Raw genomic sequence first — 17,358 nt, 5'->3', positions numbered from 1 at the left:
GGGGGCAGCGGGGGCTGAGGGGGGCGCGCCGTGAGGGGACAAAGCGCTGGAGCCGCCAGGTAAAACCCCGGGGGAAGGGAGCGATGGGGAGGGATGGGGAGCGGCTGGAGGGAGGGGATGGGCCGCGCTGACGGCGCCGAGCTCGGCTGCGCGTTCGCGGCAGGAGCCGCTTCCCCTCAGAGTGAGTTTCCCCCGCCGCCGGGGTCGGGGCTGAGGCGGAGCCGCCCCGCTGTAATTGAACCCCTGGGTGAGGAGGGAGGGAGGGAAGGAGGGAGGGACCGCGGGGGCTCCTTCTCTGCTTTGTGTCCAGGTGGCGAGGCCGAGGGGCGGCCATGGGGGTGCAGGACCGGCCCCAGTGCTTCTTCGAGATAGAGATCAACAGGGAGCCAGGTAAGGCTGTGTTTGGGGCTTTTAAATCACGTTTTTGCCTGCATAATGGGCCCAAGCTGCTAGCAGCGAGTATGGCCATTGATGCGTTATTTCTGAGTTACTTTCTAATAACTTCGGATGTTTTCTGCGGTGCTGGATGCTCCTTATTCTCCCTTGAGGTCGATATTTATTTGCACACATGAATATAAAGGTTCGGTAGAACTGCTAAGCGCTGTTCTGAAGGTAGAAAGCCGTCTGGTGGTGTGTTATACCTTTTCTATTATACCTTTGTTATTCCACTTCTGTAAACTGTGGAAAATCGGGGCAGGCTATGAGGAGACTGGATATTTACTCCTATAAGTATTTTTAATGATACAGTAATCAAAATTGGGAAGGAACTTAGGAGGTCATCTGGGCTAAGTCTTTGCTTGTCCTGCTCAAAATGCGTCTTCTGAATGTAGAGGAAAAACTGGGCATTCAATCATAGAAGCACAGAACACCTCACCAGCTGGCCTGTTAAAGAAAACCCCAATAATTAAAATAAATCCATCTTTTAACTCAGATTTTCCTTATGCAAGTGTAATGCCCAGAAGCGGTAGACTGAGTTTTAATGCTGAACAGCAGCTTGGTTCCCTCTTGTGTTTTCCCCCTCTCTGAAAAAGATGGGAGTGGAGATTTTGTCATCCATCTCTTTGAACACACATTTATCAATGTATATTAGTTGTCTCACACATACTCCGTGCTTTATCTTGCTACCTCTTGTCTCTAGAAAAATGAATGTATGTGATGGCTTCATTACGCTTTCACTTTCATTTTGCGCTTCAATGTTTCTCTGAAAACCTTTGAATTAAGAGTTTATATCTCAGAGATTCCAAATTTCAGCCTCATTCAGATGCAACTGAAACCCTTTTAGCGTTTTATTTTCACCAGTTACAAAGAGAGGGTCTGTTCTAACTTCAGAGACTGGCTAGAGCATATCTATAAATCAGTTCTGTTGTAACTCCTCTCTGAGTTATTTTGATTGACACTGTGTTTTCTGAATACTTCCCGTGAGGAGATAAGTGGTGATGTAAATGGAGTTTTGACACATTCCGTTCCTTTAATTTCGGGTGGAATTTACTGTGGAATGAGACAACTAAAACTGTTTTTCAGGTTAGGTGGGTTTCCAGTTAGGAATGGTAGTTGGATGGGATTGATTTAGAGCAAAGACAGTCCATTCTCAATCTTATTTGCTGTTAATCTTTTTAGGTTTAGTGTGGTTTTTTTTGTTCTGGCTCCATCTGAAGGATCTCTCCCTGCGCTGTTTTCTCACAGGTTTGCTGCTCCCATTTCATAATCTTTCCTTCTGCCTCATCCCCTCCTCAGCCTTGAGCTGTTCATCTCGAGTGAAAGTGGATTACCTTGTTTTCCCCCAAACCTATTTGGGTTTGGTGGCTGATGGAGCTGTCAGGGAGGAATTGCAGTGTTGGTGTTCTTGGTGGTGCAGAGCTTGGCTTACCTGGAGCACACCCAGGGCTTTGGCTCTGTTTGTGTCTGTCTGCATTTATTTTCTCTTGAGAGTAACAGGAATCTCCCAGCTGCACATCAAACTTGGAGCCCTGCTGGTTTCATTGCACCTGACTCATGGCTTGGATTTTTGCAGGAGAAATGCCAGTTTGTAAAATGTTGGTGTTGGGACTTGCGTGCTGTCTAGTCATGCTACTTTATTCTGGTGCCTGTTTATTGATTCACTGTGTAACTCTGTCTTGGGACTTAAGGATATATTTAAAAAGCTTAAACGTTGCTCTCTTAGCTCTAAGATGACCTTCAAAAGCTGAATCAAGTGGTAAATCAGTGCTTCCAGATGACACCAAGCACTAACTCTGAGAGATGTGCTCACATGCTGGCACTAGTGAGGTATTCATTTTAACTTTCAAGCTGCCAGCAGATTTCTAAATGAACATTTTATTTTGACTTCAATAAAGTCAAAAATAAGCTGATATGCTTATTGAATTTTAGGACACGCAGGGAGAAATGAGGAGCAGAACAGCCCTGCATTTTGTTGCTAGCCAAGAAAAAAGGCTTTGCCCCCACCTTGTGCACACTGAAAAGCGGAACCAATGTCTCCACAAAATGCAGAGAGAAGGGGATGTGCCTCTTGCAGCACTGGAAGCATCTTTTTGCCTGCAGAACACAAAACTATCATTTTTTTTTACACTGTAGGTTGCTGCAAGTCCAAAAACATTCCCCCCACGCAGCTGCCAGATCTTGGCTCTTCCCTTCCAGGCTTTGCTTGCCCAGGGTGTGCCAGGATACCTGTAGCAATTAAAAGTCAGGTCAGTGTAACTCTAATAAGATCCCTTGGAAAATGCAGGAGTGAATATCTACGCTTTGCTTGTGCTTCCAGAAGCTTTATTATAGCTTTTGTGTCCATGTTTTATTACAGCTACAGAATCTTGGAATAAAACTCACTGCCAGCTTGTACTTGCCTCTTGCAGTGGAGCAAACTTTGTTGGCTTGGTGTTTTTTAAAGCTAAATTTAGTCTGCTTTTAAATAAGTTGCCTGTTAAGCATTTTTTTTTAATGATGAATGCAGGTTGTGGCTCATAATTTTTAAAGGGCAAACAGAAAACAAATCAGGAAGAGGCATTTATTTTGATACTGGCACAAACAGTGCTTCTCCCTTCCTTTGGGCCCCCCACCAGTGGATTTGGGCACATAGAGTGTGCACACAGGATTAAACTGCTTACAGTATTCCAAGAATTTTGGGATGGCAGCAGATGCCTATTTAAATAATTCTGTCTTTACTCTGTGAGGCAAAATCTGTGTGAAGCTGCAGCCTTTCAGGTACTGTGGTAATTGGAACAGATGTCCCACTAGGATGTCACAGATGCAGTTGGCTGTTGTAGCAGTTCCTGTGGCCATCCAAGATCTTTTTCCCACATCTCCTCTCCTCACCCCATCCCCTGATTAGCTTCATCCATCATAAAGTTTGGTAAATTTACTCAGTTTTGCTTTGTTTTAGTCTTATAGAATAATTATCAAATCTCTTTTTTTATTATTTTTTATTATTATTTTTATTTTTTTTCTTTCTCCTGTCTTCTGTTACTGTTTGACTGCTGGCTCATTGATTTGTTCAGTTTCTTTCATTCCTGGGGTGTGTCCCTTCCCACAACAGCCAGTCTGGTCTTACCTTTCTCTCTTTCTAGTCACTTTAGCCTGAAGTTGGTGTATTTTGGGATTTCAGCTGCTATGAATTTATGTGAAATGAGCTCCCCTGCAACAGTCACCCTAGTGTGCCTCCAGTAATAGACCCAGTGATGCCTTGTGGGGTTTTTGTTACCTTTCTTAAAGACAGAAACTATTCTCAACTGGCTTCACATTAACTTTTAGCCTGTAGAAGGGAAAAAGTTGTATATTGGCAGAAAATAGAACCCAGAACTTTGGCTGTTGATGAACCCATGGGCAACTACTGTGTGTAGGACAGCAGGAGCCAGGGGAGATCCCATATGGAGAAAACCCCTCTCAGGGGTGGTCAGGTAGAGATTTGAAAGGAATTGATTCAATAAAAATTTTATTCAGAATAATCTTGTGTAATTGTTGTCAGTGCAGGATAAAATACCCTGAAGTCTCACCTTGAGGTCTGGAACAAGTTAGATCAGTAAATAAAAGAAAAACTGATCAGCCTCTTCTGCCAGGGGAAGGCCAAGTGCTGCCTCTCACTTCCATATCCCTGGGAGACCAAACCCAGGGAGTGCTTGGTGTGAGCAGGACTGAAATAAGTTTGGTTTTGTGGAGACCCAGAAGAAGGAAATGGAGGTATTCAGGTGGTATTTGTGGTAGAATGGGCTTAGAGAGCTACCAGAGAGAAGTTTTTGGAGGTTTTCCTTACAAAGAGTGCAGGTGGGGCAGGGCAGTGTTAGCAAAGTGCTAATGTGTCAGGGCTATAGATCCCTCCTGAGGAAAACTGGAACATCCATTCTCGAAACTCATATTTTAAATAAAATCTATTCTTGTTCCACACTAAGGTTTTATTTCCTTGAAAACTGTAGCCACATTTCTACTTTGAAACATTTTTTTTAAAAACTTCATATGCCCTAGCATTAGGTTTAAGGATAAACAAATTAATAAAATTCAAATAGGGTCCTTTTAGTGAGCTGTTATTTAAACTTGTATGCAAATCTGTCTGAGCCTTTGGGCCCTTGGCAGCCATCCTAGGCTGTGCATCATTGTCTCACTGGTTGTAATCCCTGCTTTCTCCTTCACCAGGATATTCCTGCTGATAGGCTGGGAAAAGTACCTCTTGTTTGGTTTACTCTAGGAAACTGAGAAAAGATAAAATGCAGTAGATGCAGTTTTGAAAAACCAGGTTTGTTTTGGGAGTGCGTAGCTGAACTTGATACCTGTGTGGTCCAAACACAATAAAATGTAGCAAAACAGTTCACATTATTTGGAAAATAGCTTGAAGCAATGTGTATTTGACTGCTAAGGTATTTTTCCAAAAGGTTAAGCAGCTAAATTGGAGGATTTACCTTTGAAACTATAAACATTTGAAATCAATGATTATTTTAATAAACTTTGCTAGCAGGAAACCTTATTTCACTATGGTATGGATATTCCTACCCTGAGTTTCTACCACTTAATTTGAATCAAGTACTAGTTCTTCCTCAGCTGGAAAATTGCTAAGGAGTTCAAAAACAAAATAAAAAAAAATCTTTTAGTTTGAAGGCAGAGTTCTGAAATTGGATTATTTTTGGTGATTTTGCCTTCTGGTTTGTCTAATTGGTAGAGCTCATCAGCTGCAGAGAGCATTTAATGAAATTTCTAAAGAGCTTAGATTTTATATAGGCATCACTTGCTATAGGTAATTTATGTTTTTCTTTCACCACTGACTCTGATACTTTAAAAAATAAGTTCAAAGCCTGCTTACAAATAAAATACTTTATCAAATTATTGTTTTGTAAATAATAGGCAAATGTAATCCCAGCAGTTTTTACTTTAGCCTGGAGTTGAAGTGTCTGTGCAGGCTCATTTCTTGGTTAAATCCAACTGAGGACTCTGGGTAGGTTTATGAGCAGCTTTTGCCTACTTGACTGCCTCTTTTTAGCGATTTTTGTTTGTTTATTTTAATTTACTGTGCAAATATTATGGTTAGTCACAGATAGTTTGTTCCCTCATCAGATTGCTTAACCTTTGCATTGGGGAAGTGAAGCTGAGGAAAGCTTTGGAAATTCTCTGCAGTGAAGGTGGATCTTTTCAGAGAAGAGGTGTCTAAATCTGGGGAAATAAGTAGCATCTCAAATGCTTTTTTTATCTGAGTTATATCAGCATATACCTCAACTCCAAGTTTAAAATGAGATATTTCTTTTTTTGTGAGGGATGAGGCAATAGAAAGATTTGTAGGTTCTAATCATACATACTTTTACTAATTTTTTTTATTAGCAGCTGTTCTTTCATGCATCTTTGACCAAGGTGTGAAAATGTGTTTGATCTTTCCCTGGCACATTTCATTGCCTGGTTGTCAGTGGAAAACACAACCTTTCAGTGCTAATGGTATTCATGCAGTTGCAGTAAAATGCAGACAGTAACCCAGCAGATGGATGCACAGTGTGTGGTTTGTGTCTGAGGAGCAGACGGCAGCGTTTTCTGTGGCTGGATGGAGCTGGGTAAGCATTGCTCCAGGTTTTATGGAGGAGACAGCCCTTACCTTATAAACTGAATCTGTAATCTTTGGATTTTGGATATATATGCATTACAGTTTGTAGGATTAAAAGGCATAAAAGGACCAGGCATGGAATAACCTGATCTAGTGGAAGGTGACCCTGCACACGGAACTGGATGATTTAAGGTCTCTTCCTGCACGAATCATTCTGTGATTTTATGAGCACCTGGCAGACTTTGTTATTGACAAAGCACTGGTGAAAAATACTGCTGAAACTGATACCTTAGTTATGAATGTCTCTTTCCATCTTCTGCCGTGTCATCTGCTAGAACATAGAGTGTTCTTCCAGTGGAGCACCACAGTGATGGTGTCTGCTGCTTCAGGTGTTAAATGCGGTGGGTTTGTAAGTAAGGCTTGCTGCAAAATCCTTCTCCAATTTATGCCTCAGGGTGAAAGTCCCTTCTGGAGCCTGCAGGGACTAACAACCCTCAGTTACTTGGCAGCTGGCACCTTGGTGAAGCAGCAGCTGGGCTGGAGAGCAGAATGGGGGTAGTGACAGCTTTTTCCCTGGAAAGTGTCGTGTGTTATTTCACACAGTGAGTACAGGAGAAATCTTCTCCTGCAGAGACAGGGAGAGTTGGTGCTGTTCAGCCTGGAGAAGAGAAGGCTCCAGAGAGACCTTAGAGTCTCTTCCAGGACCTAGAAGGGGCCCAAAGAGAGCTGGAGGGGGACTCACATTGGCATGGAGCAATGGGACAAGGGGCAGTGGTGTTAATCTGAAGGAGAATGGGTTTATATGGGATATTAGGTAGAAACTCCTCCCTGTGAGGGTGCTGGGGCCCTGGCACAGGTTTCCAGAGAAGCTGTGACTGCCCCTGGATCTCTGGAAGTGTCCAAGGCCAGGCTGAACAGGGCTTGGAGCATCCTGGGATAGTGGAAGGTGTCCCTGCCCATGGCAGGGGGCTGGAACTGCGTGATCTTTAAAGTCCCTTCCAATGCAAACCATTCTGGGAGTCTGTTCCATGATTCTGTAAAATCTGGACAAGGCTCTCTAAAGCACTCAATCACTGTTCACTTCAGTGCTTCTGCAGCAGAGGAACGAGATTTGTGTTCCCCTGAATTCCTGGGCTATAAGGAAAATTGATGACTCTACTAAACTGTCTTCTCTGTTGTGTTCCTAGTAGGAATCTTTAATCCTCACATCTTAGAATGGTTTCTTCACTTGAAAATAACCATCCTGTCATAGTGGTAGTTATAGAACTGCTGTTTGATGGGGGATCTTTGAATATTCCCTGTTTCTTCATTCTTTGGACACTCTCCCTACACATTTCCTTTGGATTTTCCTGCTGTAGTGATGAATGCTTAGAGAACATTCTTACTGCTGTTAATGAGATACAGACCTTTCACTAGCTCAAGCCATCTTGAATTTTTATCTACGATGATTAAGTACTGGGTGCTGTCATGTTATTTCTTCCTTTCTGAACCAACAATTCACCATTTTATAATTGCATAAATTTGGACAGAGCCTTAAAATTGAATGGAGTTTCTTAGGAGCCTCTCAAATTTTTTTTGGTGACTAAGTATTGAATGAAATACATTTGAACTTAATATTTTTTTTAAAGGAAAGAAAAAAGTTATTCCTGGAGTAGCTACTTTTTAAAATGATGACGTCTTACCAGTGTGCACCACTAGAGTGTAGTGCTCATTGACAGATTATTACTGGTCTCCTTGTAATCCTGCCCAACAGTGAAGCTCCTATGGATTATTTTGCAACCTGCAGAGATACCAATTTTAAAGATTTCATACATTTGGGAATGGTTTATTGTGGGTTTTTTAAGTACTATACATCCCAGTATCTTGGAAAATAGAGAAAATAATGAAAATCAGTTTTAAAACAGTTTTCTTTATATTCAATCGCTTTTCAGCAGTATTTTAATAGATTTGGAGGGTACATAGCACAACTATCACCAGTAGCAAACAGAAAATATTTGGTTCATAGTAGCTGGCAAGTGGAACATTAGTCCTGCCTGCCTTTTATTCACTGTTTGGTTCATCTGTGTTTTTTAAACTAAAGGATTTTAGGCCAAGAGTGCCAATGCAGCTGTAATCCTCAGTACAATATGGAGCTAAGCCAGCTGGACTTTGTAGGTAATGATCACAGGGAAAACTGTGGAAATGTGATTATTAATGTATTTGTATAAACACAGTAATTGGGGAGGGAATTGTTCCAGCTCTCTGAGGACCTGTATTTATGAGAAATCATTTTCAAAATGGAAAAGATCTGACATGATTAAACTATTTTAGTAAATCAGCTTGCCTTTACAGGTTCAAATCACAATGGATTCTCTAGGACTTCTGATAAACTGGATGGAATGTTATCACTTAATGCCTTTTTTTTTCCTCAATTAGGTTATTCTTCTTTCTTGCTGTGTGTTTTAATATATGCATACTTCAGATGTTTTATTATTCTGTTTGATAAAATAACCTTTTCTCAGAAAATTACATTTTTAGAACATACAGATTGATTTATATGCAAATTTTCTTATTCCAAACATTTCTAAAACTCTAATTATTTTTTTTTAAATTATTTTCTAGTTGGTCGAATTATGTTTCAGCTCTTCTCAGACATTTGTCCGAAGACTTGTAAAAACTTCCTTTGCTTGTGCTCGGGTGCGTAGCTGTCATTTCAGATTTTTATTGTTGCTTTCAATAATTATTTGTTTGTGCAAGTACAAACCACAGCTATATGCAAGGGCTGTGCCCACCTGAGGAGATAAATTATAATGGAGAGGGGCTGCTGTCCCATTCTGGACCATATAATCTGCACAAAGCCATCATCAAGCCAGGGTATTTTTGGCAGATGGAGGAGGACAGAGTGATTCTGGCATTGCTGTCAGAAGTGGATTTGGCCCCTGGAAAGGTCCTTTCTGCCCAGACAGAGAGAGGCTCCTGCTTTTAAATTCCAGCAGCTAGACTTGCAGATGCTGCCCACCTATGGAATAAACACAGGCCCATCTGCTGAGGTGCTTTGTCAGGAGCTGATTCCCTTCTGATCTCAAACGGGCACCTGATTCAAAGTGGGTCACACTGAGCTGCCAGCCCTGGTATTAACAGGGCAGCTGCTTCTCCTCTGCCATCCCATTTCCAAGGGATTTGCAGTTCTTGGGAAGAGCTGCTTAGACAAGAAGGGTGTAGGTAGATGGGGCTCAAAGACAATGATTTTTCTTTTCCAGACACAATTCATGCATGTCTAGAGCAAAAAGAACAAGGCTGGTACTAAGCCTGAAATAAGAGAGGCTGAGCTACGGGAGTTTTACTGGTTGTTGTGAAAAAGTGTCTGAGCTCAGGGAGGTGCTGCAGCTCTTTCCAGTGGAACAGCTGCTGTGTCTTTTACCTGACTGGGAAAGTACTGGCAGTACTCTACAGGGGAATAAGAAAAGAGACTGTGATTTCTGGTCACAGCCAGAGCTCCCACCTCAGTGTACCAGCTCAAGTGCCATGCAGGATCCCATTCTCTAAGGGGATTTGCCATAGGGACATCCTGAAACATGACCAAACATGCAGGCAGATATTCCATGGTATTGTTTGATGAGAGGTTTTCAGTGCTGTAGCAAAGAGGGGCATGTTTTGGGGAGGAGTGTGTCCCTGTAATAAACGGCTTTGCTTGCATAACTCATGTGGAAAACGAAAAAGGGGTAGGTGGAGGCATGGATTGGGATTATGGGTGTGGACAGCCAGGTAAATAACTTGTATTCCATGAGTGAAGGATGATAAACAGCAATTCCCTGAGTGGGTTTCGTGCCACGAACTGCCCTTTGCCCTCATCCTGGCAGCGATGGGCTTGGAATGGCAAATTTGGAATGGCTGAGCTGTCAGTTAATTTGGGGTGGCAGAATAATAGATTGCAGCAGGGGAGTGTTGGCTCTGGGTAATGAGTGTACCTGCATTTCTGAGAGTGCAGAATATTTGGTGAAATGTCCTCTAACACAGTGCCAAATACCTATTCCATAACCAGTGATGTGGTAAAACTGAACACTGAGTTATTTGTCATGTTATTTAGCCTGTTGATTCATGTTTCAGTACACAGCATCTGCTGCGCTTGTGGATAATGTGGGGTTTTAACTGATGCACAGTATATAATATTATTAAAACCTTTTACTGTTAATTGCCACATTCTGCCAGCTCCCCTCTCTGGGAAGCTCAAGTCAGTGTTTCTTGACCAGTGTAAATCCCTCATGGATCTACTGCATAGACCCTCAGCCCTGTCATTGTGACCTCATCCACAAGCCCAGGGCAGCTTCTCTTCCAAATTTTGGAAAAAGTCCTTATGAAGCTTGGGGCCACTAACTCAAAATTCACCAGTCCACCTGATCTGCAGCTGGTGTAAAAGGGTGGCCTGACATTGTGCATGGATTGGTGAAGGTGTGGAAGCTTGGAGTAACTCAATCCCACTTTTCCAAGTGTGGATAACATTGGAACCAAGTTGAAACCTGTTTTCCTGGGAATCATCTGGCACATCCAGATATGTGAGTGGTTTGAAAAGGATACTGTGACCTGCATAGGAGTGTAGCTAGGAAATAGTTAACCCACCATTATCCTGAACTCCTGTGTTTTTTATAAATTATCCTGAGTAGATTTACACACTCCTTCTTGAGGGGGGAGGAAATTTTTTTAAGAAACCATTTTCACTCTTGTAAAGATCCTCCTTCTGGATGGTGAAAAGGCATCAGGTAGGACTGTGTTATCTTTTAGTTATGGCTCCCACATCCATTAGAACTAGGGAGGGAAAACCCTTGGAATTAGTTCAGTGACAATCTGTAGATTGTTTTTGTTTCACCTTCTTTGCAGGTGAAAAAGGAATTGGCAAAACAACTGGAAAGAAGCTATGCTACAAAGGCACCACATTCCATCGTGTGGTTAAAAACTTCATGATTCAGGGTGGGGACTTCAGTGAAGGTAAAATGGGCTTTTAAAACTGCAGAGTTTTAAATGGAACAGAAATATTATCATTTATGTGTTCATAATATATAACTTTGGGAATTAATGTGAAATTAGTTTACAGTGCCATAAAAATACTTCATTTGCTGTGACGTATGGTATAGTTCACCCATTTCATTGTTAATTTTTGAAGTTCTAAAATATTTCAATTAATGTAATATTTGTTTAGAGAAGTGTATTAAAAACTCCTCGCTGGAGGGTTTTATGATATTCTGTCTTATTAAAACAATTCAAATCCAAACTCAAGTCTTAACTGCTTTTCACTTCTGTCTGTAGTAGAGGTAACACTGGTGATGTTCTGTTGGTACAGGAATGTAACTGTTTAAATAAGTGTTAAATTAATAATAATAATAATTAAATAATAATTAATAATAGAAATAATAATAATTAATTAAAATAGTGAGCTAGAAGTGTTTTAAAAGTCTCCAGAAGGAGTTTTTTGGGATTTTTTGTTCCTTTCCTGAAATACCTGTTCTTACCAAAATGTCTGTTTTCATTGTGTCCTGAAATCCTGGGCCTAATCAAATGAGCCTGAGGAGGGAATATCCTATTTTGAGAGTCAAGGACTGGTGGAATGTTATGCACAGCTTTTGTAGAAATGAATCAAAAAGTTTTAATTGCTGTTTTTTAACATGTAGGTAATGGAAAAGGAGGTGAATCTATTTATGGTGGCTATTTCAAAGGTAAGAGCAAATATGTCTTTGCAGACTCTTTGTTCAGTTCTGAGATAAACAAGTCTTGATTCCCAAGCTACTTAATGAAAACAGGTCCACTCATAGATCACCTTCTGCATGAAACTAATGTTGCATGAGAATTCCTTTTATATGCATGACTTTCGGATAATTTTTTTGTTAATATTTAACTTAAATTGACAATAATTAAGGCTAACATAATTGGTTAAACATGACTTTCAGCATGGAGGCTAGGCAACTTTATTCATGAATAAACTCCTATCTTCCTGCCTAAAACTGTCAACATATTCTTTTGTTTATAGAGAATGTGGTCTTTTGCAAAATGAAAAGGTAAGAGACAAAAGCTCAGTAACACAAATGCAAACTCTGTTCCCTTGTCCCCTCCCTAGTAAATATTTAGACAACTGCTAAGTCCCTTTGTAGATGGATATCTGTGTTGCTTGGAGAAATGAAGAGTTCTGTGTCTAACCTTTCTGAGGGTTAATGACTTATTCTTGAAAGAGAATCTACATAATTCCAGCTCTAAACAGTGATTTCTTTTTTTTTAATGTCCCTTTTCCTCCCCTTCCCTACTCAAGGTTTGTATGCTTAGGGTTCATTTCTTGCTGTATTTATATGCTACACGAGTCATTTTCCTTGCAAAAAATTGGTAAATAAATGTAAAATTACCTCTTGTAAAAATCTGTTGGAAGGAAAATTGTGAGTTTATAAATTACTTGTTTAAAGACATACAATTATTTTTTGAAAAAGTCAGGTGGTTAATGTGATATTCAGGTGTTAAGATGGTGAATGTATTTATTTACAGCCTCTGGTTCTGTGTGTGTTGCAAGTAGCTCTGGGTAGATGCATGAAATTAAGTTTCTCTTAAAAAAGAGCCATAGTTTGATGTGGAAATGTTGAAGTTTTTAGTCAAGGAAAGGCTTGAATAGATCCATTTCCTAAGAAGTTACTCAGGGTTTGTTTCTCACGGTGAGTGCTAAATATGCAGGACTGTGTTTTGATATCCAATCTAAAAATTAAAAGCTTTGTACATTCACATTGGTATTTTTATCTTTGGAGATGACATTGAGAAGATCTGGTTTTATATTCTGATGTACAACCAGAACTCCTCTTTAATTCACTGCAATATAAAATGCATGTTCAGTTTAGTCTTAATGGTTTTTATACTTAGATTCAGATATAGAGAAGTTTTTTTTTTCCTTTTATGCTTTGAGACTTGCAGTTTTGAGTGAAGAGGTGGCATCTTTTAGTGTGCCATGCCAGGGAAATAAATGGCTTTTTCTCCTAATCTTTCCACCTGGAGTGTAAATAACAGTATCATGTATGTTAATTCTTGATTTAGAATGTCAATAATTCTGCCAATCCTTGTTATTACCCAAATAGTTCAGTATTTAAATCCATAATCAAATGTGTATTGAAGATATCCATAAGGACTAGAATTATTTTTAATTAGAAATGCTTGCACTGTATCTGCACTATTTTCTCTAAGAAACAAAGCTTTGTCTCCACTGTAATTTGAAGAGACTTGTTTAAACCTGATTCTTGTTTTTCCTCCAACCTGTTCAGTTTCTCCAGCAGCAGCAGAATTTCTCCTTAGAGCATCCATAAGTTACTAAGAAAACAACCCGCCTCCCTTGCCAGGGAAAATCTGACAAACATATTTTTTCTTCAAACAGATGAAAACTTTATTCTCAAACATGACAGAGCGTTCCTTTTGTCAATGGCAAACCGAGGGAAACATACCAATGGTTCCCAATTTTTCATGTGAGTAGATGTGATCCCACAGTGGAGCTTTTCTTACACAGAGAAGCGCTGTTCATGAGAAAGATGGTATTGCTAAATTATCCATATCCATGTTCCCCATCTGATCCTGGCTAGGAGTGAGTGGGACCTGCAGTAGGAAATGTTAGAGATCACTATTTCCTTGTGGCATTCATTTGGATTAAAGCTGGTGCTCCATGGATGTTCCTCCTTTGTGGCTCTTTTCCCTAAAAATATGGTTTATGTTCAGTTCTTAGTGGCCAGAAAATAGATTCTTTGCCTTTGTGTGTGCACAAATCTCATCAGGTTATCTGCAAATTACAATGATGAACATTGTATTCAAGGGGGAGTGAGATCTAGAGGTGGCTTGTATGGTTTTACTCTTTAAAAAATGATGATTTATGATTCACTTTTGAGGGGGGTGTTTTGTTTGTTGTTTTTGCAGGAGGAAAATGAGTGGGGCTTTTTTTTTATTAGGGTTTTTTATTTGATTATGATGATTATATTATTAAATTTTTTGAGTGTTTGTGCTTGACATGCTTTCTTAATACATATTCTGCATAATTCTGTTAACTTGTGCATATTCCAACACTATGTAAAATTATGTGCTGATAACCAGATTTTTCCTTCATTACCTTTAAAAAATGCAATTCTAGTAACCACATTCTGTTAATAGAAATTACAAAAAACACATTTACCTCTACTCATAAGTAAAACACTCAGCTCTGATAATTGAGGGTTTCCTGGTCAAAACAGGTGTATTTTAGGTTGAGTATCAATATTTTTAAGCTTGCAAACTTTGATATGATTATTCCTCTTGTTAAGTTCCTTTTCAAAATTGCCTCCTGTTAATGTTTAACAGTTTGTATTTGGAAAGAGCAGGTTGATAACTTTAGTTTAGAAATGCTTTGTGAAACAACACTGGGGTTTCAAAAGTAAATTTTAGCATAGTTACTTAACTAGAAAAAGTCTTTTTTTCTTTACCATCTTTCTTGGGGGATAAGAATGAATGGCGCTTCCCTGTCTTCAGTAAAGGAGTAAATTGTCCTCAAGAATCTTGGTTTTTTTGTTGTTTTTTTTTTCTTTGCCTGAAAAAAGACCTTCAGTATGATATGATGTCGTTCAGATAAGAAACATTTTTAGGTCTTTCCCTAAAAAATGTCCTAAAAATGGAAGATGCATAGGAACCTAAAAGCAAGTCTTTCTCAGTTACTGCTGTTCAGACATTCCATAGAGATAAAATTGTTTCCGAAGCTTGTTTTGTGCTCCCTTCAAAGGAAATTTTAGATGTTGTGCTTCATTACAATAAATCTGAAAGGATTTGTGTGCACATTAATATGGAAAACAGTTTATATAAATACAACTCCATGGCTTAATAAGCTCTCTGAAGGCGTTGGTTCATTATTTTTCACTTGATGACTTGCCTTTGGGTTCTCTTGCCTTCATTTTCCATTTTTAAGCTTATCTGAACATTAAACGTGAAAACCTAATGATGTCACATCAGTCAAGCAGCTGTCATTTGAGGGCTCTAAAGTTTCTTTTCTCTCCTCCATTGGATTACAAAGTCATCTCCTTTCCCTGATGCTTGGTAGGCTCAGCTTGTTTAATCAGATTTAAACACCTTGTCTCCCCCCACACACCAAAACAACACAAGGTTGTGTTGGATACTAAATTATAATTCATACAGGACAATAAATGAGGATTATTTAAAAGCATTTTCATGAAATGCAGAAGTATTTTGAAAGATGCAGGTTCCTTGAAAAATTCTGGGTTTTTTTTTAATAGAATCACTGTAAGGAGAAACGTGAGTTTGGTGGGAATTGAGGCAGAGTAAGAGACCCAAAAACTTCCACGTGAGCTGAATTCACCTCAGCTGCCTGTAGGAATCCAGAGCTGGTTTGGGCTCCTGGGGTGTCCTCTGTGGCCTTCAGGATGAGGATGCTCTGGAGCTCTTGCCTTACCTGCCTGCCCATGCAGATTTATCTCTAATGTCTGGAAAGACACCAGCCTGCCCTGGAGCCAGGGAAGAGAATCAGGATTCCAAGTGGGAAACAGCTCCTAAAGGTTTTATCTAGGCAGTTTCTGCCTTCACTTTAAAATGCAGTTTATTAAAGCAGTTAGTCTTGCTGGGTGGCATTTGTCTGATTGCATTAGGGAATATACAGTGTATCTATAGAGCTTTCCTTTAATAAAATATTTTCTTCCTTTGCACTTTAAGCTGAAATTAAAATGTGGGTTTTTTCTTAGTAATGCTCAGTTTCTCTGTAGTTTATCATTAGGAAAAATATTCTTCAAATGTTTAACCTGAGAAGTGTGTGATAGGCAATCTGCAGTGGTTGCCTTCAGATGTTTTTTTAATATTTGTATCTATTTATTTTCATTGATTAAATTTATAGAAAGGGAAGTAGTTCATCTGAGCTTCTTTAGAGCTCTGCATTTGTTTTCAGGGATGAGAACTCTGTATCTTGCACACGTCTGCTGTAGTAGATAAGGAGTGCAAATAAGTGATTTGCTTTTATATAGCAGTTTGTCCAAGTAGGGCTAAAATAATAGCTAAGATCCTGCCTATAACAGTAGTGTTAATTCATTAGAATTCCCTGCTCACCACAGAAAAGTTTTATTTGGAATAATGAATCTTTACAAGAACAAGGCAGCAAATGTCTCTTTGGCATATTGCACCAACAAACCAGGCACAACAAGACTGCAATGATTAGAAGCTGTTAAAAGTTGATTTTAAAAGGTCAGTTTTAGTTGAAATAGAATCTCCAGGCTTATCTTAACGTAAACAGGCATTTGACCCATCCTAAAAAATCATCAGCTTTCTTGGAGTAGTCAGGAATTTCTCTGGCATGAAAGAGATTGGAAGATTTATGGGCAGCATTGAGAACTGGGCATGGAAAAGGCAGTGGAAGTGATGTTAGGAAGCTTCAGGGAAAAGCATGGACTGAAATCAAAGCACTGGTGGAGAGTGGCACAGTGCAGAGGTAGAAAGAGTCAGAAGTGTGTCTGTGTAGTATCAGAAGTGCTGGGTTTAATGCTTGTAGACTAATTTTCCTTTTTCTTTTTTGTTTTTTCCCTTACTTGAGTAGGAGCAACAGTTGGGTGGGAAGGAGAATGTGTAGCTGAGGGAGGACTGTGAGTTCCATGCACATGTGCTGTAAATAGGCCAAGTCTGTTCTCATGTGCCTGAGAAACATTTCCTGCTCTGGAGGAACACAGCATTTTGCAGTCCAGCAGAAAGGACCCAGTGAGAATCCCTTTAGATTTGTGAAATACTGCAGTTTCAGTTTTCTTCACCCAAAGGTTTGTAGCAGTTCATTGCAGGCTTGTGTTGAAGAAAGTCGTAAAGGCACCAGGTTAGAAATTGCCTCTTTGTATTTTCAGGGAGCCCCACTTTGAGTTTTTTTTTTTTTTTTTTTTTTTTTTTTTTTTTTTTTTGTAAATAACTTCCTGTAGAACCCTTGGTGATTTTTTTAAGTGTTCTAAAACCATCTGGGGATGTTAATCTGCAACTATCCTGTTTCCATGTGGGTACTGAGGTACAGAATCCCTAAGATGGAGCAGAGGAACCACTCCAGAATCTTTCCTTTTTCTGTATCTCCAGCAGCTGCTTTGAATTGCTGCTGCCAACATCAGCAGTAGTTCCTGGGGGAGCACATCTAGAGCACTGCACAAACTGAGCTGAGGTCTTCAGTGTTCCTGGGTATTCCAGCTCAGTGCTGGATTCCTTTGGGTGGTGTTCTGGAGCCATGTGCTCCCTTCTCAGTCCAGCTCATCTGGGAGTATCTTGTCTCTTTAGAGCTATTCCATCATTCCTGTGGCCATTCCCCACCTGCCAGTGAGGAAATCCACAGTACAAAATCACAGCTCTGGTGAAAATGAGGGAATAAAGTCTGA

General features: G+C 39.9%; 1 protein-coding gene across 6 annotated transcripts in view; it reads left to right on the top strand.

The window, feature by feature from the left end:
* The first annotated feature begins 24 nt into the window (after positions 1-24).
* Positions 25-17,358, top strand: part of NKTR (natural killer cell triggering receptor) — a 37,956-nt gene continuing 20,622 nt past the window's right edge. For 3 of the 6 annotated variants that reach the window (XM_015619024.3, XM_015619022.3, XM_015619021.3), the window contains exons 1-6: positions 26-59; positions 311-390; positions 8,606-8,680; positions 10,859-10,966; positions 11,647-11,691; positions 13,377-13,464. In XM_015619024.3, coding sequence (XP_015474510.1) covers positions 333-390; positions 8,606-8,680; positions 10,859-10,966; positions 11,647-11,691; positions 13,377-13,464 — 374 coding nt within the window. In that variant the 5' untranslated portion in view covers positions 26-59; positions 311-332. Of the gene's footprint in view, positions 60-310; positions 391-8,605; positions 8,681-10,858; positions 10,967-11,646; positions 11,692-12,002; positions 12,031-13,376; positions 13,465-17,358 lie in introns of those variants that run through there. The other 3 variants (XM_015619023.3, XM_015619026.3, XM_033520020.1) reach the window with 3 other exon arrangements.

The sequence above is a fragment of the Parus major genome, chromosome 2, assembly GCF_001522545.3.
Source record: "Parus major isolate Abel chromosome 2, Parus_major1.1, whole genome shotgun sequence".
Lineage (NCBI taxonomy): Eukaryota > Metazoa > Chordata > Aves > Passeriformes > Paridae > Parus > Parus major.
This window is presented reverse-complemented; position numbering and strand designations above follow the sequence as displayed.